Source organism: Panthera leo, chromosome F3 (genome assembly GCF_018350215.1).
Source record: "Panthera leo isolate Ple1 chromosome F3, P.leo_Ple1_pat1.1, whole genome shotgun sequence".
Classification (NCBI taxonomy): domain Eukaryota; kingdom Metazoa; phylum Chordata; class Mammalia; order Carnivora; family Felidae; genus Panthera; species Panthera leo.
Window position 1 is genome coordinate 53,977,092 of NC_056696.1, and position 24,304 is coordinate 54,001,395.

General features: G+C 34.6%; 1 protein-coding gene across 1 annotated transcript in view; it reads right to left on the reverse strand.

Annotated features, from left to right (window-relative positions):
* USH2A (usherin) overlaps window positions 1–24,304 on the reverse strand; it is a 743,753-nt gene that overhangs the window by 608,681 nt on the left and 110,768 nt on the right. The window contains exons 11-12 of the mRNA XM_042925179.1: window positions 14,601–14,796; window positions 10,999–11,129 (exon numbers count right to left, since the gene is read on the reverse strand). Of these exons, the coding sequence (XP_042781113.1) occupies window positions 10,999–11,129; window positions 14,601–14,796 (327 nt within the window). The remainder of the gene's footprint in view (window positions 1–10,998; window positions 11,130–14,600; window positions 14,797–24,304) is intronic.

Below are 24,304 nucleotides of genomic sequence, written 5' to 3' on the forward strand. Positions count from 1 at the left end.
GTTCTTTTTCAAGCAATTTAAGGCATAAGGTTAAGTTGTGTATTTGAGACCTTTATTCCTTTTTTAGGAAGGCCTGGATTGCTATATACACTTCCCTCTTAAGACAGCCTTTGCTGCATCCCAGTGGTTTTGGGCTGTAGTGTTCTCATTGGCTTCCATGTACTTTTTAATTTCCTCTTTAATTTATTGGTTAATCCATTCATTCTTCAGTAGGATGTTCCTTAATCTCCAAGTATTCAAGGTCATTTCAATTTTTTCTTGTGGATGATTATAAGTTTCATAGTATTGCAGTCTATAAATATGCAAGGTATGATCTTGATCTTTTTGTATTTGTTGAGAGCTGATTTGCGACCCAGGATGTGATTTATTTTGGAGAATTTTCCATGTGTACTCAAGAAGAATGTGTATTCTTCTGCTTTGGGATGAAATGTTCTGAATATATCTGTTAAGTCCATCTGGTCCAGCATATCATTCAAAGCCATTGTTTCCTTGTTGATTTTCTGCTTAGATGATCTTTCCATTGTTGTAAGTGGGGTGTCAAAGTCCCCTACTATTATGGTGTTATTATCAAGGAGTTTATTTATGCTTATGATTAATTGATTTATATATTTGTGTGCTTTCAAGTTGGTGGCATAAATATTTACAATTGTTAGATCTTCTTAATGGATAGCTCCCTTAATTATTATACCATGCCTTTCTGCATCTCTTGTTACAGTCTTTATTTTAAAATCTAGTTTGTCTGATATAAGTAAGGCTACTCCAGCATTCTTTTGATGACCATCAGCATGATAGATGGTTCTCTATCCCTTTACTTTTAATATGCAGGTGTCTTTAGGTCTAAAATGAGTTTCTTGTAAGCAACATATAGATGGGTCTTGTTTCTTATCCATTCTGATACCCTATGTCTTTTGATTGAAGCATTTAGTCCATTGACATTTAGAATGAATACTGAAAGATACAAATTTAGTGCCATTGTGTTGCCTATAGAGTTGTAGTTTCTGGTGATGTGCTCCGGTCTTTTCTAGTCTCTGTTGCTTTTCGTCTTTTTTGTTTTGTTTCATCTTTTCTCCAAAGAGTCCCCCTTAAAATTTCTTGCAGTGCTGGTCAAGTGGTCATGAACTCTTTTAGTGTTGTTTATCTGGGAAAATCTTTATTTCTCTTTCTATTTTGAATGACAGCCTTGCTGGATGAAGAATTCATGCCTGCATATTTTTCCAATTCAGCACATTGAGAATATCCTGCCACTCCTTTCTGGCCCACCAACTTTCTGTGTATAGGTCTGCTGTGAACCTGATCTGTCTTTCCTTATAGGTTAAGGACTTTTTTCCCTTGCTGCTTTCATGATTCTCTCCTTGTCTGTGTATTTTGTGAATTAGACTATGATATGCCTTGGTGATGGTCGTTTTTGGTTGACTCTAATGGAAGTTCTCTGTGCTTCTTGGATTTTGATGTCTGTAACCTTTCCCAGATTAGGAAAATTTTCTGCTATAATTTGCTCATATAAACTTTCTGCCCCTTTTTCTCTCTCTTCATCTTCTGGGATTCCTATGATTTTGGTTTTATTCCTTTTTAATAAGTCACTGAATTCTCTAAGTCTTGTCTCATGATCTTTTACCTTTGTTTGCTTTTTTTCCTGCTTCATTATTCTCCATAATTTTATCCTCTATATTGCTGATTCACTGCTCTGATTTGTCCATCCTTCCCATTGTGGTATTCTTTTGAGATTGCATCTCAGTTATACCATTTTTAATTTTGTCCTGTCTAGATTTTATTTATTTTACCTCTGCATAAAGGGATTCTATGCTTTTTCCAACCCCAGCTAGTATTATTATTATCATGGCTCTAAATTCTAGTTCAGACATCTTGCTTATATCTGTGTTGATTTAGCCACTGGCTGTAATTTCTTCCCAACCTTTCTTTTGAGGTTAATTCCTTCATTTTGTCAATTTTGAGGAAGGAAAACAAAATTAATAAAATTAAAATTTGAAAATTAAAAACAAAACAAAAAATCATATAAAGGAAGCTAGATCCTAGGTGTGCTTTGGTCTGCTTGTTTAAAGAAGCTTGATAGAGAAAAAAGGGAAAGAAAAGAAAAAATCATAAAATTTTAAAAATTAAAAAGTTATATAACAAAATAGAATAAAATGAAATGAAAATGAAAGAGAATGAAAATTTATAAAAAATAATAAAGTAAAAATAAAAATAAATTTTTCTCTTTCTGTATCCATGAAAAGGGGAAGAAAAGAAAGAAAAATGTTAACAATTTAAACAAAAACAGAAGCAAAGAATATGGAGAAATAAATGAGCCAGCAAACAGAATGAAACATGAATGAAGTATATCCAGTTTCTCCTAGAACTGAAACTATTAAGCACTCTATAGTCCATACACTAAGCAAGTACAGTGACTTGTGCTGGTCTTCTAGGGTATGTGCTTGGAGGGCACAGGTGGGTGAGTTTTGGTATAACAGCTCCATTCTCCACTAGATGGTACTGCTTATCTTATTGGGGTGGATCACTTTGGCATGCTTGTGAGAGACATGAAATTGCTTCACCCAGCTCTCTAGTTTCTGGCACAGGAACTTTGCACTATCACCCACCTGTAATCAAGCACCCCTCCTTTGTCTCAGGCCTCTGTCCACTCCCCAGCTCTACCCTGTCTGTATCCTAGTTGTCCACCTGCCAGGCGGCACCTCACTCCAGTGTTTTATCTCAGGTCAGGTTGTGTTTCAAAACCCCATGCTTCAGAAGACCCCTGTGGCTTGAACCCATGCCAACTTTCTGGGGGAGGTCTCACTGAGCAATGGCCAGTGACGGCTTGCCCTAGAAAATGTTAACATAATCAGGCAGCTGCAGAGGTTCAGAGATTATGGCAAATCACAACACACAGCCTGCTCTAGTGTCTTTATCCCAATACCAGCAAACGTGGGTGCTCTCCAGGGTCTTCTGGGACCTTTGCCTGTGAGGAAGCCATAAGGCCTCTACCAAATGCACTCCGAGCAGGGGAACCGCCTCTCCCTGTGTGGCACATGGACCCTTCAGAACCCACTGCTTGCTTCTGGGGATTCATCCTGCTTCCTCACCAGAGCACTGCCAGGCACTGAACTCTGAAACTTCAGACTCTGTGCTCCACTGTGTATAGAATTCTGGTGGTATTGAAACCTCTCCTTTCTTCCTGTCAATGGTTTTGGGGAACAGATTTCTTGTTCATTACCCTGTGAGTGTTTTCACTCTCTCTCTCTTTCTCTCCAGCTACTTTCGGGGGAATGCTTTTCTTGCATGATTCTAATGTGCCACACTCTCCCCCTTTCTTTTTCTCTGTCCTCTCTCTACAAAAAGAGCTCCCTACCCTCCACAGCTATTCTCTCCCCAGTTCACCTCTCTGCACCCATGTACCTTCTGAGTGTGGCTCAAGTTATGCAGATTGTCGTGTTAATCCCCATATCCGTTTCTTAGGTGTCCAAAATGGTTTGGTGCTTATCTCGCTGCATTTTCACGATGAGACAAGCTCAGGGTTTCCATGCTGCTCTGCCATCTTAACTCCTTGCCTCATCGTTCATTTTATAGCCATTCTCTCTTCTACTCTTTGATAATGGGTTGAGCTTTATACCCAATATAAACAAAACTGATTACCATTTTGGCACTTAAATATTATTTATCACAAAACAAAATAAAATATAATTTGATCTTTAAAGAATAAAATGCAATCATCAAACACCTATTTAAGGAAAGCATGCTTCAAGACCATAACGAACACTGAATTCTTTTAAAATGTATTTTGACTTATATTTATTTCTTTGGGTCACAATTATCTTTCATTTCTTCTTTTTAATGTTCCTCTCTTTCTGTACTTTTTCTTCATTTTTTATATTAAATGTTTTAATATTGGCTTGATAAGTGGTAACATTCTGATCAACTATCAATACAAAAAGAGGTTTTAACCTCATACTGAAGTGATAGTTTGGTAAGAAGTGGGTATTGAATTTTTCTTCAAAATGTCTTCCCTTGGAATTTTTAAGGTAATTCTTCACTGACTTCAAGCAACATTAGTTCCTGATCATGTCAATAGGATTATTTCTTTTATCTTCTTTTATATATATAGCATTTTATTTTGAAATAATTATGAATACACAGGAAGTTGAAAAGGTAGTACAGAGGAGTCTCATATGCTTTTTGCCCAGTTTCCCCTAATGGTTACATTTTACATAATTATAATACATTACCCAAACCCTGAATTTGACATGTGCACAATGTGTTCATATGGTCCTATGCCATTTGATCACGTGTGTACACTTGTATAACCACCACCACAATCAAGTTGCAGAACTATCCCATTACCACAATGTTCTTCCCTGTGATGGTCATTTATACTCACACCCATCACCTTTCCCTCACCATCTCTAACCTCTGGTAACCACTATTCTGTTTTCCATCCCTATAATTTTGTTGTTTTGCTAATATTACATAAATGTAATCAACAGAATATGACTTTTGGAGACTGGATATTTTTTTCATTCCGAATAACACATTTGATATCTATCTAACTTGTGTGTGTCAGTGGTTCTTTTCCATGTATTTCAGCGTAGTAATTCTGTGGTATGGATGGTTTAACCATTCACCCACTGAGAAACTTTAGGCTATTTCCTGTTTTTGACTATTATAAATAAAGCTGCTAATAAAATATATGTACAGGTTTTTACAGACATAAATTTTCACTCCTCTGGACTGACTGTCCAGGAATGGAATTGCTAGTTTGTATAATAAGTGTCTATTTTGTTTTTTAAAACTCTTAGGGGTGCCCTGTGGCTCAGCTGGTTAAGTGTCCAACTCTTGATTTTGGCTCTCCTCATGTTCTCACAGTTCATGAGATTGATCCGCACATCAGGCTCTGCACTGACAGCATGGAGCCTGCTTGGGATTCTCTCTCCCTCTCTCAAAATAAATAAAGAAACATTTAAAAAATAAAATAAAATTCTCAAACTATTTTTCAGAGTGGCTTTACCATTTTATATTCTCATTAACAATATGTGATCGAATTGCTCCTTATTCTTGCCAGTATTTCCAATTGTCACTTTTTAGTTTTTCAAATAGTTGCCTGTGATGTCTAATCGTAGTCTCTATTTCTATGTCTCCAATGGCAAATGTTGAAGATCCTTTCATGGAATTATTTGCCACCTGCATATCCTGTTCAGTGATATGTCTCTTCATGTCTTTGGCCATTTTTTGTTTTATGTTTGTCATTTTCTGAATATTGAGTTCATTATATATTCTAGATATAGTTTCTTTCTTAAATATGTGGTTTGCAAATATGTCCTCTCAGTCTGTAGCTTGTCTTTTCACTCTCTGAAGAGGTTCTTTTGTTGAGCAAAAACTTTGATGAAGTTGATGGAGTCTAATTCATCAATATTTTTCTTTTATTCATTACATATTTAGTGTCATGTCTAAGAACTATTTTCAAAAGCCATATGACTCAGGGTGCCTGGGTAGCTCAGTTGATTAACTTACCAACTCTTGATTTTGGCTCAGGTCATGATTTCATGGTTTGTGAGCCCCCTGCTGTGTGCTGTCATTGTGCAGCTTGCTTGGGATTCTCTCTCTCCCTCTCTGTATGCCCCTCCTTGGTTCTCTCCCAAAATAAATAAATTAAAAAAAATAAAAAACCTTATTTCCAAAAGATTTTCTCTTATATTTTAAAAGTTGCATTTGTTTACATTTTACATTTAAACAATAATTAATTTTGCTTTAATTTCTGTGACTATGCAAATGCTGAAGGGGTATTTGGTAAAAGACCATCGTTCCTCCACTGACTTTCTTTTATGTCTTCACCAAAAATTGGTTAGTCATATTTATGTGGGACTATATATGATTTCTCTATTCTATTACAATGATCCATTTGTCTACACTTCCTCCAATACCACACAATCTTGATTAGTATGACTATACAATAAGCCCTGAAGTCAGGTAGAGTGATTCCTCCCATTTTATTCCCCATTTTGAAGTTAATTAGCTTAATTAGCTATTCTAAATTTTAGGTATTCTAAAACTTATATGCAAATTCTATATTTTATCTGTAATATATAAATATAAAATAGTAAAAAAAATATTTAAAATACTATGTTTTATACTATTTCCATATAAATTTTAGCATCTTTCTATCCATATCTACAAAAAAGTTTCTGGGGTTTTAATAGGAATTTTCTGTAATAATTTATATATTACTTTGAAAAGAGTTGATACCTTTACTGTGTTGAATCTTCCAACCCATGGACACATATTAGCTTTCCATCTATTCAGATATTCTTTGCTTTATTTTATCAGCATCATTCGGGGTTTGGCATAGTAATCCTAGACACTTTGAGCAACTGCAAATAGTATTACATTTTTATTTCTGTGTCTATATATTCATTTTTCACATATGGGAATACACTGATTTTTTGTATGTTGGTCTTATATCCTGAAATTTTACTGAATTCACTTCATAATTCTAGAAGTATTTTTTTTCTGTTTTTGTTTTTGGGTTTTTTGGGTTTTTTTTTTTTTTTTTGGTACATTCATTGGGATTTTCTATATGGGTCATTGTGTTATATGCAAAGCAGAACAGTTTTATTTTTTCCTTTCTGATCAGTATGTCTCCTGTTTCCTTTTCTTGCTTTGCTGTACTGGCTAGACCTTCCAGTGCTATGCTGAATACAAGTAATGAAAGTGGACATCTTTGTCTTGTTCCCATTCTTAGGTGAAAGTATTCACTTTTTCATATATAAGTAGAATGTTAGCTGTAGGTATGTATTGTTCTGGACATGTTCATTTTCAAGTTGAACATCTCTTTTCCTAGTTTTCTGAGAATTTTTGTCATGAATTGGTGCAGAATTTTGTCAAATATATTTCTACATCCATAATATGAGTATGTAATTTTTTTCCTTTCGCCTGTGAATAAGGTATAATGCACTGTTTGATTTTCAAATATTGAACAAGCATTGCATTCCTCCAAATACAATGGCCTCTGTGTGTGTTTTTTTTAATATTGCTGAATATCTACTTGCTAAGTTTGTTAAGATTTTGGCTTCTCTATTCCTGTGGGATATTAGTCTGTGGTTTTCTTTTTATATACTGTCTCTGTCTAGTTTTGATATGAGGATAATACTTTCTTGAAATGAGTTAGGAAGTCACTCTTCCTCTTCAACCTTGTGGTAGCTACAGACCTTATTTTAATTACTCTAAATGTTTGGTAGAATTTTATAGTGAAATTCTCTGGGCTTGGGAATTTCTTTTTTAGTAAATTTTAAAGTATGAATTCAAATTCTTTAATACTTGTAGGGCTATTCAAATTATGAATTTCATATTGGGTGAGCAGGTAATATGTACTTTTTTAGGAAGTGCTCCATCTCACGACAGCTATAAAATGTATAGAGTTATTGGTGGTATTTCCTTATTATTCTTTAACGTCTGCAAGATTCTGTAGTTACACTTCTTGTTTCATTTCTGCTGTTAGTAATCTGTGCTTTCTCTTTATTCTTTGTCAGTCTTGGAAGATGCTTGTAAATTTTATCTTTCCAAAGATTCATTTTTTTCACTGATTTTCTCTATTGTTTTTTCTGTTTACATTTTATTGATTTCTGCTCTTAGCTTTATGATTTCACTTATTCTGCTTGCTTTGAGATTATCTCAGTCTTCTTTTTATTTCTTGAAGTGGCAGTTCAGATTATTGATTTGAGAATCTGTGTTTTCTAAAGTAAGCACTGAACGGTATAAAATTCCCTTGTATCACTGCTTTCCATGCATCCAAAAATTTTAATATTTTGTATTTTTATCACCATTCAGTTGACTGTCTTTTTACATTTCCTTTGAGACTTCCTCTTTGACCCATGAATAATTTAGAACTGTGTTGTGTGGTTTCCAAGTGATTGGAGATTTTTGTTTACCTGTTTTTGATTTCTACTCTGACTCCATTGTGGTTGAAGGATATACTCTATGGTTTCAACTCTTTTATTTATTTATTTTTTTAATGTTTATTTATCTTTGAGAGAGAGAGAGAGAGAGAGAGAGAGAGAGAGACAGTGTGTGAGCGGGGGAGGGACAGAGAGAGAGGGAGAGGCAGAATCCGAAGCAGGTTCCAGGCTTTAAGCTGTCAGCACAGAGCCCGATGTGGTGCTTGAACTCACAAACCAGGAGATCATGACCTGAGGCAAAGTCAGATGCTTAACCGACCGAGCCACCCAGGTGCTCCAGGTTTCAGTTCTTTTAAATTTATTGAAGTTTTGGGGCGCCTGGGTGGCTCAGTCAGTTAAGCGTCAGGCTCAGATCATGATCTTCCGGCCCGTGAGTTTGAGCCCCGCGTCAGGCTCTGTGCTGACAGCTCAGAGCCTGGAGCCTGCTTCGGATTCTCTGTCTTCCTCTCTCTCTGCCCCTAACCCACTTGCATTCTGTCTCTATCTCTCTCAAAAATAAATAAATATTAAAAACATTTATTTAATTAAAAAAAATTATTAAAGTTTTCTCTATGTCCCAGGATATCTTGGTATATGTGCAATATATATGTATTCTGCTGTTGTTGAGTGGATTGTTCATTATATGTCAGATCTTGTTGGCTGAAGACATTGTTAAGTTGTATATTCTTGATAATTTTTTTTTATTCTATCAATTTTTGAGAGAGGTGTTGAAGTTTCTTTTGTATTTTTTTAGAGATTTCTCTCAGTTTTTCTTCACATATATTGCAGCTCTACTGTTTAGTACATACACATTTAGAATTTCTATGTCTTCTTGCTTAATTGATCCTTTCTCATTACATACTATCTCTGTGGAAGTTTTATTTGTATTCCACATTACCTGATATTAATATAGTCAGTCAATATAGTCATTCTTGCTATCTTTTGATTAATTTTCGCATGGTACAAGTTTTACCATTTTTTTATGTCTAGCATATGTATATTATTATAATTGAAGTGAATTTTTTATAGAAACAGACATGTAAATGAGACTTCAGGAAGTAGAACTTTAGTTCACAGTTTTTCAGTACTATATACCAAAGTCACATGACCTTGGATCTTCAGAGAGAAAAAAAATTATTTAAGTGAAAATTTTACATAATGCTCACGTTGTGATAACCATTCTAAATGTCCATCTGACTGTGAGATCAGTACTCAGACAAAATTTCCCTTCAATCACTGTACATTTTTTAAATAAATATTTATTGGGTGCTAATTATATTACTGAAACTGTTCCATATATGTTGGACAGAAAGAGACAAAGAAGGAAATTATCATAAAGGCTTTAATAAAAATAATATGAGGTAACATAAACAAAAGTGATTTCAAAATGTTCTATAATTCTGTGGTTGGTGAAGGGATCTTAAAAGATATGTCAATCTTTGAGTGGAAACGTGAATATCAAGCAAAATATATACATGCTAAAAATTATGGCAGACTTGTAAAGAGGAGCTGTGTAAATAAAGACAGTCAGATTTTACTGATCAAAATGTATAAAATTGTGATATGACTTTCTCAGAAAATAGTTCCTCAAAATCAAAAAATAAAAAAATTGTAGAAATTGACTTTGTCAAAAGACTCTTCAACCTTCCAGTAAAACATATAATGTTCTTTTATTAACACACTACAGTCACTCTGAAGTTTTCAAATTGTCATTTTGGCCTACTTTATATTTGGCTTTTATTTGTTAAAGCAGTTTATAATGTATGCTGAAAGTTTTATGACCAATATATTTTGCCTTGAACTTAGTATCTTCGTGCTGTAGCTTATTTTTTTTTTCTTTAACCATATAGTGGGCTTACATTACTATCCAGGGCATTCTCAATTATTTACAAGGGAATATGTAATTGTTTAAACAACTTTTTTAAATGTTTATTATTGACAGAAAGAGAGTGTGAGCAGGGTAGGTGCAGAGAGAGTGGGGGACAGAGGATCCAAAGCAGCCTCTGAGCTGACAGCAGAGAGCCTGATATGTAGCTGGAACCCATAAACTTTGAGATCATGACCTGAGCTGAAATCAAGAGATTGATGCTTAACCTACTGAGCCAGCCAGACACCCCTATGTAATTATTAAAAATTAATACAGTCACTGAATTGATTCTTTTTAATTTTTTAATGTTTATTCATTTTTGAGAGACAGAGACAGAGCATAAGGGAGGGGGAGAGAGAGAGAGAGAGAGAGAGAGGGAGAAAGACACAGAATTCGAAGCAGGACCCAGGCTCCCAGCTGCCAGCACAGAGCCTAACCCAGGGCTCAAACTCACTGACTGTGAGATTATGACCTGAGCCAAGTCAGACGCTTAATCAACTGAGGACCCAGGCACCCCTGAAATGATTCTTTAAAGGAAATTTGCCCTTTATATATTATTATGTATTAGTATTATCACAACAGGTCAAAAGCTCTAGCTGAAGATACCACATTTAAATATGGAGCTGCTTTTTCTGACTTGAGGCAGGATTTATAGGCCCAGGTCAGTTAGCACCTGTGTTCACTTAGGTCAAACATCGGTACTTGTGATGTTGGTAAGAAAAATGGATAAAATCATAAAAATTCATTGTATCATCAAGAGAAAAGGTTGGAACAAGAAATTTACAAGTAGGGCTATCATAATTTTCATGTGGAGCTCTGTGTGACCTTTGTTATACTATCTTCTATGGAATTTGGGAGGAAAACTGTTGTTTAATTAATACCTTTTATTAGTATTAACTCACCCATAATGCCAAGACATATACTCAATTACTTCCTAGTTTACTTGGAATCCCCTCCCCCTCAATATTTTCGACAATTTTAAAATTAAAAATAAAATGAACCTTTCATATATGCAAAGGACCACCTAAGCAGCCTTGTATGTCCTGTTAAAAGTTACACAGAAACACTTCTAAAGCAGCCATCTCCAAGAAAAGCAAACACACACAGAGGACTTCCTGATAAATACAGACCTCCATGTCACTGGTAGAACATCTCCCAAATTAATTTCTGAAAATGAGCAATTATTTACCTTCAATACTCAGAACTCACCTCATCACAAAGGAGGTCACTGTTTCTAGTGCCCGTTTTATCACAATCACAGGGTTTGCAAACATCTACGGCGGAAGTATCTGCACCAACTTCGCGGAAAAAGTAATCCTTACACAGCTCACAGTTCCTTCCTGCGGCAGGGAAAGGTTATGCATTATGACTTCTAATTCATTAAAATCAGCTGCATAATTCAAAATTAAAGACTGTATTCCTTTGAGGGAATTCTATAATTTTCGGGACGTCCATTTTAATGCACCTTTCATCTCTACCTGCCAATTTAGTGATCCAGAGCATATGAAACAATGAACCTGTTACAAACTGTGCTTTACTTCATTAAACGCCCATCTGTTATGTAATACCACACTTCTAAAAAGCTCTGCTTTGTTGGGGCCCATCCATTTTGAAAGACTTTGCTTCCAAATTTAAAACTTTTCTTTATTTCTAGGACTAGGCACTTAATCTAAATCAAATATGAGAAATGTTTATATGTGTGGTAGGTGATGGCCATACAGTTGGAAGCAAGTATGTGTGCAGTATTGGAAATATTATTCAAGCACTAAATCTTGTTTAAAAAAAAGGACACTGTTCCAAATAAAATTTATTATTCTATATTAACATTATTAAAAGCAAAAGTTTCTGCTGCTTATTGCCATTTTTTTATTTCAAATACCAAAATATAAATTTATTATGTTTAGATATACCAAATATGTTTCATATTAAATATTAGAATAGACTGACATGTTAGAAATATGAGGTAATTCCCATAGTTTACAATTTATTATTTAGAAATTTTCTCTTGACATTTTATATAAGAAAAAACTTAAACTTCAGGGAGCTTCTAAAGTAAATGTGAGTAGTATATAAGATCACTGAAAGGAGCTGAAATAAAACTCAAGACTATCAATTCCCCCTTAAACATTATGCACTCTGTTCAAATATTGTTGAAATTGGCTCAATATCAAAAGACTATAGAAATAACTTAATCAAGTAAAAAACACATCCTGATGGATATTGGCCATGGACTAATTAAAAATTAAATGGATTTATAATATTTCTAGAATATATCTATTTGCATATGCTGATGACTCCCAAATTTCTATCTTTAATCTAGAAATTTCTTTATTTATCATTCAATGAATATTTATTGAGTGATTACCATGTTTCAAACACTGAGCTAAATGCTGAGGAATACAGTAGCAGGCCAAATACACATTGTACCCTTTCATAGAGTTTTCTTACAGTCTGGTGGGTAAAATGAATTCTAATTAAACAATTACAGGAATAAATATGCATTTACCAATTGTGATAAACATAAGGTGCCACTAAAGTGTATAGATGATAGTGATCTGTCCTGAGGCATCACAAAAGGCTCTTTTTGAGAAAGGAGCTTCAAAACTGTGTTTCCAATTGCCCGCAAGAGTTTCTCTTATCTCTTGGGAAACACTGTGAATATTTCCAAAACAGAACTTGCCATCTTCTCCCTAAGCTTCTCTGAACCTCTTGTGTTTCCTATCTCAATGGTTAGCACCAACATTGACCCTCCTACTCAAACTGGAATGTTAGAATTGCAACTTGACTCTTTCTTTGCCTTATCTACACCCTACACTTTTGCTCAGAAAACACAGTCCCTTTCCATTCCAAATATCTCTTGGATCCAATTCTCTATATCCACATGATCTCAAATGTACTCTAGAATTCTTTCTTACCTGGACTACTGCAGTATCCCAAACCACTTTTGGCTCTCTCCAATTCTTCTCAACTTTATAACCAGATTGGTTATAAACACGAAACTTTTTATGTCCCTTTCCTATAAAATACCTTCTATTAACCTGAGGATAGAAGCCAAACTCCTTAGCACAGTTTATACAGTCTTCCAGATCTGGCCCCTGACTTCCATCTTAGCACCTTTACTTACTCTCTCCCATCTTCCCTTACATCAGTTCTTTCAGGGTGCCATGTTTCTCCCTCCTCTAGGCCATTGCACATCTGTATCTCTTACTAGAAATCTTTGTCAACTCCCTAATTCTCCTCCTCACTCCTCCACCTGGTTAATTCCTACTACATTTGCCCTATCTTAGCACTCCTCAGACAGGTTTATAATTGTTCCTTCAATAGTGTGCCTTTCAGGGGCATCTGGGTGGCTCAGTCAGTTAAGCATCCAACTTCGGCTCAGGTCATGATCTCACAGTCTGGGGGTTCACATGCTGCATTGGATTCTGGCCTGACAGCTCAGAGCCTGGAGCCTGCTTAGGATTCTGTGTCTCCCTCTCTCTCTGCTCCTCTCTCTCTCTCTCTCTCTCTCTCTCTCTCTCTCAGAAGTAATCATTAAAAAAATAGAGTGCCTTTCCTACTATATAATAATCCACAGAAAGACAGGAAAATTCATCTTTTTCATCGTTATATTCCTAGCACCTAGCCACATTCTCGTGACATTTTAGGTCATCAGTAATTATCCAATAAATTCATTCATGCTTCAGGGTGGCACACTTTCAAATCCATCAGACTTGGACCATTTTATTTTGCAAATTGAGATGTTTCCTATTTCTGCTTTTAATTTACGAGCCCATCAGAAAATGGTAATTTTCAATGAAAAGTCAAAGTGCTATATGTTTTTTAAGGTTTTTTTTTAATTTATTTATTTTGAGAAAGAGAGAGCATGAGCAGGGGAGGGGGGAAGAGAGAGAGGGAGAGAGAGAATTCCTAGCAGGCTCTGAGCTGACAGGGCAGACATGAGGCTCAGTCTCATAACTGTGAGATCATGACCTGAGTTGAAATCAAGAGCCAGATGCTTAACTGACTGAGCCACCCAGGTGTCCTGCTATCTCATTTTATAACAAGATTTTGATAATCATCTTCTTTGTTTCATTAGCATTTTTAAAAAGAGTATTCCCAGATTACCAGATTCAGGCCAATTTTGAGTGAATATAAACGGCACTACATGCAAATCCAGACATAATGGAAGATCAAGGTCACACAAAGAAACTTATTTTAAGGGTATACATATTCAAACTAATATTTCCTGAGTTTTCTAAAATATACTCATGGTTTAATAAAATGACATGTACTTTAAAAAAATAAAACTGTCTTGAAAAGATATAGTCTAAGATTTGAGTGTGTTTCTGAAAACTACCTGATTATTTAGAAAACTAAACAAGCTTTAGTTTTCAAACCTACAAGTACCATTTCTTTAAGTTTTTATTTAAATTCCAGTTAGTTAATATACACTGCAATATTAGTTTCCAGTACAATATAGTGATTCGACACTTCCGTAGTGCTCATCACAACAAGTGCCCTCCTTAATCCCCATCACTTATTTAATTAACCCATTCTCCCACCCACCTCCCCTTTGGGAACTATCAGTTTGTTCTCAATAGTTAAGAGTCTGTTTCTTGGTTTCTCTCTCTCTCTCTCTCTCTCTCTCTCTCTCTCCCTTTGCTCATTGTTTCGTTTCTTAAATTCCACATGAGTGAAATCATATCAAGGCACTTTCTTAAGTAAGATAGCAATAACATAATTTAAAATGATTGCATTGCATGAAGAAGCACATGGACCTCAAAGGCCAAATCAGCCTTGGTTATTTGTTATCTATGATTGCTAGTTACCTGTGGTGTTATGTTCACAATCATCACAGACCCCTCCACCTCCTCTGTGGTGCTCAAATGGAAATGGGTCCACTGAGATGTTGTAGTGGCAGCTTCTGGAATGGTTGTTGCATTGACAAGGTTTGCAGTTGAAAGCATGAACTTGATCACCTTGGCGGAAAGGCTTATCATTATAAAGAGGCAAGCAGTGATCACACTGAAACAATAAAGTAACAGAACAATAAAGAAATATAAAAAAGTGATTTTTGTCTTTAGATTTATATATCAGGCACTTTCACTAGACGTAAAACTAACATCAAAGAGTTAAAAGCAAGAAAAAATTGTTTTTGAAAAAATGTTTTATAAATCAGAAATTAGCATATTATAGGTAGTATGAAATTATAAGTGTGCATACAAGCTGAAATTATGCAAAAAGGTGTGAATAACCAGTGGGAAAAGTTTATGATTGTTCCATAATCTTTAATTTTTTTGTCAAAACATTAAAATTTGGCTTCCAGTTTTAGGTTCCATAAGTAAAGAGCCTGGAGTCACCACTCCATCCTAACAAGTAACAAGCTGAACAGACTGAAAAATCACCAACTCTTCTTGGATCTCTAAGGGGAAAAATGGGACAAACAGCTGTCCCCAAGGTTGAAAAAGCAGACTGACAGATACAGGGAGTCTCAGTGACAAAAGCAGAGACTCACCAGCAGAAGACTCCATGGGAACCAGTTTCAGGGGAAAAATGAAGACGTATCTGTACTTAACAATTTGCTGGAGATTCAATAGCAATACGTCTGAGAAATGACGTCTCCAAGGGGACCTAGTTACAAAGGGTGCTCCCAACCATTTTGTGGCATTTACCTCCAGGAGCCTGACCAGGTTCTCATAGTAAATATCAGGAGAATATTTCCTAATGCTTCTGGCAGAAAGAGGGAGAGGGAGTAATTTTGAAATAAATTAGTGCTCACTGCTCTTTTCAAAATGTATTTATTTATTTAAGGCAGAAAAAGAGATAGAGAAAGCAGAAGAGGGGCAAAAAGAGAGGGAGACAGAGAATCTGAAGTAGGCTCTGTGCTGACAGCAGAAAGCCCAATGGGGTGGGGTGGGGGCTCGAACTCATGAACCATGAATGAGATCATGACCTGAGTGAAAGTTGGTCACTTAACCAACTGAGCCACCAGGTGCCCCTCACTGTTGTTTTTAATGGTATTTATCCTCAGGAGAAATTAGTTAAATATAGCCTAACCTGCTGGGGAATTTTCTGAGCTAAACCAACTTCGAGAAGAGAAATACTCAACTCCAGCCCACTCCAGACATCCTGCCCACCTATAGGTGGTAGAGACAGAGAAGCACATGTGAAGTTCACAGCCCAGAAGCACAGGCTCACTAAAAGACTAATCATAGGACTATATAGTACTTCCCCCACAGTTCACCACAATGCTAAAGGCCTGTATATAACAGTTGCTTTTACCAGGCACTCCTATCTATGAAGAAAAAACTACAAGGAACACTAAAGGCAAAAATCCCCACAAAAAAACAAAAAAATTAAAAAACATGCCACACACACAGTTTGAAAAGAAAGAGCAAGCATCAGAATCAGATATGTCAGGGATGTTGGAATTATCAGACCAGGAATTTAAAATATCTGTGATTAAAATGCCAAGGGCTCTGATGGATAAAGAAGACAGCATGCAAGAAAAGATGGGCAACGTAAGCAGAGAGATAGAAATCCTAAGAAAGAAACAAAAAGAAAAGCTAAAGATCAAACAGAAATGAAGACTCTCTTTGATGAGCTTATTAACAGATTGGACTGAGCAGAGGAAGGAATTTCTGAGGTAGATGATGTATCAATAGAATCCTCAAAAACTGAAAAGCAAAGAGAATAAAAACTGAAGAAAAAAAAAAAAACAGACAAGCCAAGGACAATGGGACAACTATAAAAGGTATAACATACACATAATGGAAACACCAGAAGGTTAAGAGAGAAAGGAATGGAAGAAATATCTGAAACAATAATGACTGAGAATTTCTTCAATTTAATGTGAAACACCAAACCACAGATCCAGGAAGCTTAGAGAACACCAAGCAGGATAAATACTAAAAACAAAAAACAAAACAGGAGTGCCTGGATGGCTCAGTCAGTTGAGCGTCCTACTTCAGCTCAGGTCATCTCAGTTCGTGGTTTCAAGCCCCATGTTGGGCTCTGTGCTGACAGCTCAGAGCCTGGAGCCTGCTTCAGATTCTGTGTCTCCCTCTCTCTCTGCCTCTCCCCTGCTCATGCTCTGTCTCTCTGTCTCTAAAAAAATATAAACATTAAAAGAAATTAAACAAAACAAGACAGCAAAATCTGTACCTGGACCCAGAGTTTTTAAACTATAAAAAATCAAAGATAAAGGAAAAATCCTGAAAGAAGACAGTTTTAAAAACATCTGACCTGTAGAATCACAAAAGAATTACATCTAACTTCTCAAAAACCATGCAAGTAAGAGGAGAGCTGAGTGAAATGCCTAGGTGTCAAGAGAAAAAAGTCACCAACCTAGAATTCTGTACCCTGCCAAATTATGCTTCAAAAGTGAAGGAGAAATAATCACTTTCTCACACAAACAAAAATTGGAATTTGTTGCCAGTAGATCTGTCTCACAAGAAATGTCCAAATTTCTTTAGAGAGAAGAAAAATACTGTAGGTCAGAAACTCAGATCTACATAAAGGAAGAGCATCAAAGAAGGAATAAGTGAAGGTAAAACTTTAAAAATGTTCCATCAGTCATAAACATGAAGGGATTTAAAATATAATAAACTAACACTTAGTAGACTGTAAGTTAACATTTGAAACTTTGTGAATTAAATTGTATTTCCTGTAAAAAAAATTGAGTAGCTTGAATAGTGTTTGCTTTCTTATCCTATAACCCTATAACTTTCCATTCTGAGCAAGCATCTTTTCTACGCCTTGGTGAATTATCATATTGCTTTGTAAGTATGGATCCATCATTTTTTTAATGTTTATTTTATTTATTTATTTATTTTTAATTTTTTTTTAATGTTTATTTATTTTTGAGACAGGGACAGACAGCAAGAATGGGGGAGGGTCAGAGAGAGAGGGAGACACAGAATCCGAAACAGTCTCCAGGCTCTGAGCTGTCAGCACAGAGCCCAATGCAGGACTCGAACTCACGGACCGCGAGATCATGACCTGAGCTGAAGTCGGACGCTTAACCAACTGAGCCACCCAGGCGCCCCTATTTTATTTATTTTTGAGAGAGAGAGAGAGACAGTGAGAGTGGGGACAGTGAGAGCAGAGACAGAAGGAGACGGGGAATCCCAAGCAGGCTTCACACTGTCAGCATAGAGCCCCAATAGGGGCTCGAACCCACAAACTGTGAAATCATGGCATGAGCCAAAATCAAGAGTCAGACACTTAATCAACTGAGCCATCCAGCTGCCGCCCAACTTCCATCATTTTAATCTTTGCACTTCCAGTGTCATCTTCACCCTATTCCTCGTAACCACTGTGCTCATATTTACACAAATGTAAAATGCAGCTTTTTATCCGCTGCACATACAGAGTCTTTCAAATGGTGGCACCGGTCAGCTACATCTTCTGTGAAGAAAGAAATGCTCAATTCCCCTTTTTGCATATTCCTGTTTCTGAAATGTCACATGGGTTTATTCCTGACAGACTAGGAAGCAGCACAACTGCAAGCTCTTTAGGAATGAACTCAACGGATGTGTACCAACCAATCACCAACAGACTGAAATAAGAGACATGATTGGTCACTGATCATGATGTGCACTCATTCTTTCCATAATTTGTAGACTGAAGAGCCAGAAGCTAAATCTGTACTTTATAAAATTACTCACCATTAATATACCATGAAAACTAATATTTTAACCATACTGTTGGAATATTGCGTTGTCTAACTAAACTATGGAAACTGAAATTTATGTATATTGGAACTCTGCAGAGTAAATATTTTTAAAGATTTTGTTACATATGGCCAAATTCCTTCTAGAAAATTAAATTTATAGTCCCACCAGAAATATATGAGAATTTCCATTTTATGTTCTGTTCAACCTAAAACTGCTATTATCTCTTCATGATTTTTAGAAAAATATTAATCACTGTTTTGGTAGGTATGTCTTTTGTTACCAGTAAAGCTATATGTTTTTCATCTGGTTCTTGGCCAAATATAATATTTTTTGAGGAAACCTTTCATTTGTATTTTGCATATATTTTTGTGTTGATTTTAAATCTTATCACATATTAAATACATTTTTCTTTTGCCAGTCAAATAGGATTTAGTTCATAATTTTCTATATATATATATTTTTTTCTTTTACTTTACTTCTAGTTTAGTGGCCAAAATTTTCAGTAAAACAGGTAATATACATGGCAGTTATAATGGTAGACATATTTGCATTATTTCTGAATTTAATGGAAATGTTTTTAATGTTCCAACTTTTCTAATGATGTTGACTATACTAGGTAAATTATCATTTAAAAGAACAAATATATCCTGAAATTAATAAGATCTTTTTATATTAAACATGAGAAATATATTGTCAATTTTGTTAAATGTCCTGATTTAATTATTTGACCTAGTGTATTAATAAATTGTTATAGGATAATAAATTAATTCGAATCTATGCTTGCATTCTTAATTAACGTCATTAATGGTAAATCATGGCTAAAATTATTTAAGATTTTAAATTTATATTCATAAATTAACTTGTTCTATGTTTTTATAAAGACATTAAAATAAATAAAACCCTAACATTTTAATGCAGAATCAGTATGTGCTTCAACTTATCAAGTTAACTTTAAAATCTGAGTGATCAGAAAATTCATATTTTGTACACACATTAAAACCTACTATAGTTTGTCAAGTTATGTTGCTTATAAAGTATGACTGATTCAAGATTTAAAATAATATATACATACATAACAGAATTTCTGAATTATTTTTCTTACACTCCCCCCCCCCACCATTTTCTGCTATAAAATAATGTGACTTCTGAAAGTGCCCAGCTTTTCTCAGAGTTACATATTTAAATGATGAATTAGGAGAGTCAAGCCACGTAAAGTCTCAGAAAGCCCCCTATCTATTCATAACAATGATCCTTTGAAATTTTTATTTTTTTAAGATTATTAAAAACTATTTTGATATTTTGGACAAGAAAGGTCATTTCCTTTTACTACTTTCTGCAATAAACATTTAATATGTTAGAGCAGTTTGACATATTTCATAATCATTACTTGGACAAACTGTAGTCTAAAGCATTTTTTACCAGGATTTTTTTTTCCTCCACTAGTTCATAGTTGAACAATTTCCTGCCTTAATATTTTTAAAGTTGGAAAGAAAAAGTATATAAAAATTTAATTGTCCAATGTGTTGCTGTTCTGTGGTATTCTGAAATTTTTAGCATGAAAGCACATAGTTTTGTTACTTAGCCAAGGAAAAGGAAAACAAAAGACAGAGAGAGGAAAATGAGATGGAAACATCAATATTTTCCCATCAGGTAATGCTTAATTCCAATAATTAGTAAAGAATTCACTCTTACATTTTGGTAAATTTTTGAAAACCTTTATTATATTCTTTTTGGAATAGAAGATTTTTTTTTTTTTTTTTTTTTGCTGAAGATTCTTTCTCCCCAAAACCTTTTCTCACCCTTGGCACTGGGATACCTGTACTTTTTCTCCTCCCACAGCACTCCATACCCTGACCATGTTCCTATTGTTTTGAAGTGAAATTATTGCTTTACTTACATGTATCTTCCAGGAGTTACAAGTTACTGACTTTTGTACTCCCTGTGTCATCTGCATAGAAGCTTACTAGACAATTGCTAAGCTGTTAACTGAAAATTCACATTTAATAAATATAGTAATATCCAAAATAGTCATTCTTAAGAAAATTTAGAGAGGGGACACAATGGAAAAAATTTATAAATAGGGTAAGGTTTATATAAAGACTTCAAAATTGGATGTTATTAGATGATTTTCAATAAACAATTCACAAATATAATAGTCATTTTGTAAAAGAAAGTTATGTAGCAATCTATAAGAATATTGTCAATTATGGATCGTTGGCCAAAAAAATAAAAAAACAATTAAAAGCAGGGGAACAAACCTCTTTAAGTTTTATTTCACCAGCAATAATCACTTGCAAATCAAATTATATAGAATTCAATGTTAGATCTTAGGCATATGCTTGAAGTCAGACGTTTTAGTTCAATTACTGGTGCTGCCACTAACAGTAAAAGGTAAGATGAAATGCAGACTTTCTGTATGCTGCACCCTCTCTCAAGCACTTAACATGGATTATTTCATTGAATCCTTTAGCCTTTGGATCATATAAGTATCTCACATCTGATTTCTGTTTGTTGATTTGTTAGCCCTGTGCTCTCACATAATTAATTCTACCTCTTTAAGCCTTATTTTTGTTATTTATCACATGGGGTAATAACACCTGACTCATAGAATTGTTGTAAAGATCAAGTGCTTAGCAGAGAGTCTATCACATAGTAAGCTTTTAGCAAACACTGTGTACTACTTTATTATCAGATTAGCAACTGAGAGTTAAAGAGGTTAAGTACCATGAAAAATATCATTGGACAGGAAGTCCTTGAAGCTACTTTACCTCTGCGAATCTTAGTTTCTTCATCTCTAAAAGGAAGACAACTCAATTCAATAGCTTTATTTTTGACTCAAAGGATAAGTGGTAATATTTAAGCAATGCCCAACACAAAGCCTGGCACAAATTACATATTCAAAATCTGGAAGTTACAAGATGGAGAAGGAAGAAGGAAAAGAAAGAGGAGGGTAAAAATCCAACAGAGGTGTTTATCTGAAGTTCAAGTGACACTAGCAGTATATAAGACTGCCGCAGTGCAATATATTAACTATAACCATTAATAGGGGATTCTGTGATCAGAAGTGTACTAGTGCATGGTCTAATGTGGAGGATGTAGCCTAAAGAATGGAGCAATGAGCAATTAATGACCAAATTTTATTTCTGGTTAATTTTATCGTCTGTAGCTCTAACGACGGAAAAGGCCTGATCTACACATACTTCCTAGGAGCCATCAGATATCATTAGGATGTAACTATCACTTCTAGTAGGCTTAACTATAGGGGAGATATATTCTAACTGAATAAATGGAAGAATAGATGAAAACTCACTTTCTGAGTTCCTGGCTTTGGAGGAGAGAAATGAGCTCATTAAGTTCTCTTCCCCAGGTCAATTAGCCATGCAATTAATCTCGTTTTCTAATGTTTTTAAAAAACTCTATCTCCATTGCAACACTTTGGCCAAATGCAAAATTTTTGCTGCAAGATGATGCCAGATATTTTTTTTTTATTTTTTTTTATTTTTTTTTTATTTTTTTGCTTCTTTGAAAGTCTTCTTACTGGCAACTTTGCTCACCCGATGTTGGTGTTTTTATTATTCAAGTTATGCTTTCTTGAATAAAGGTGGTGGAAGTGATGATACGGAATCCGTGGTCCTGTCATCCTGATTATAGATGCAGTTTGTCTTTTACAAAGCAACTGCCGGCTGTTTGAGTTTGGGATGTTGCCTACATGAGTTTGTGGAGCAAATCCAGCCAAAGCATTCTTTTGGTATTTTTATGAAGACCACATTTCTGTTTTTCGACTGTGATCTAAAACATAAATCTCATTTAAGAATTTATTTTTACCATTAACCTAAAAAAGACATTATCAAAAAGGCTTGTATATAAGACTACACTAAATACTACAATAATGCTTCAAAGACACAGTGCTGGCTTTTTTAATGTTTAAAATCAAAGAAAAATTTGCCACTGACCTAATGGAGTGGCTTGAGTACTACCAAGTAGCTGTTGTTGAAAATGTCTAGCCTCCCCTTTGTGGACAATAAAAAACCTGCAGAAATATTAGTAACATCTTATCTCTACCTAAAGAAAACAAGCATAGATATTATTTTCAACTCTCAAGTTGATTTTTTTTTAAATATATTACAGTACCAGGGTGACATGGGTTTGTAGAAGCAGAAACTAGTCCTAGGAAGGAGGTGCCAGGACATTCCATTGAACCCAACAATTCCAGTGGGAGTTCAGAAAAGTGCATTTTTAAAACTAGTGGTAAAGATTTTTTTAATTGTGAAGAAAAGGAAACAATGCCCCAAAGAGAATGCTTTGAAAATGTCATATCTTGCCAAAGGAATATAATGAGTAATTATTTTATAGTGCTTTCACTTTTAAGTTTTGAATTGTCATTGATACTTACAAGACATGGAACTTCATAGCAAGAGGGAGGTAAAATGCAGAAATATATCCTTTGTATGTGTTCTCAAGATACAGCAAACGTATAGAATTTTGGTCTCTAGACAACATAGAATATTTTGAGAAAATAAAGTCTTAAAGGTACAGACATCACCTGGTCCAAATTGGTATGAAATATAAGCAAAAGTCTATTATTCACTTTTTTGTTGGGTCCATAGAAGACATTTTTCTGTGTACTTGGAGTTCTGTACAATATAGTATTTAATATAAATAAAAACATGAAACTTAAAAAATTATAAATATAAATGTAGAAAAGTATTCATAATATAGTTTGAACTTAAAAATGATGTTAAGGATAACATGGAGAGTCTAATGCTATTTTCTAGATAGAGCTAGATTCATCTGCAGACATGGATATAGAGCTACAACTTTAAGCAGATAGAAACGGATAATACAGATTTACAATAACAACAACAAAAGATCTGAAAGGATATAAACTAAGAGCATTTGCTGAGGTTATCTATGGACGGTAGAGTTATAGAAGGCTTTTACTTTTTATAAGTTTGTTTTTTCCACAGGATGCATTTATTACTAATGTATTAAAAAACTGAGGGCAAATAAAATGCAACTCCTTGGATACTTACAAGAAAATTACACATAATTTGCATGTAACACTTCACTAAGAGAAGCTAAGAAAATTAAAATGTTCCAGTTTTAAATTATACACAGATCAGTAAGATACTACAGAGGAAATGATTATTTTTTCAAGTCAATGTAGGCTGAGTTTATGAATTACCAGAAAACAGAGTATGAATTTTTTAAAGATATAAATGTTTCCGAACAATGAGATTAATAAGGATTTTGAGAGATGACAGTCAAATTTTCTGTTGTAAAATTCGATTTAAAAGATACAGAACTAAACGACACACTGACATATTGGCATTTGATCTTAAGGACAATGCTGTGTTACTATCATTTTGTGTGGTTCACAAAGACAGATTAAAGACAAGAAATACTCTGTAGTCTATCCTTTGATTATTAACTTTCATGCAATGTAAATTTTTGGTTTCATAATTGCGTCTCTTTACAACTTCTTCCAGATAATTCTGAGAACCATGGCAAAATAGAAGAAACATGAGTATCTTTTGAGTAAATTATGAGCATTATGAGTAAATTTTTGATCTCATAATTTTCTTCTATCTTTTCTATCAATGACATTTAAATTTTTATTTAAAATTTAGAAACATTTGCATACATTTTATGCAGTTTCTGAAACAGTTTTCTACTTAATGTTTTTCCAATCTCCAGTTAATCATTTGTCACTTTAAATGATGTGTTTCTTCTATAACAACTGGATTCCCCTGATATGTTCCTGGATGCTCAAATTATAAAATTAGACAATGGCTTTATCAGGGTTGAGGAACTTTATCATTGATTCATTTAACTGCTTTCATTTTGATAGCTTC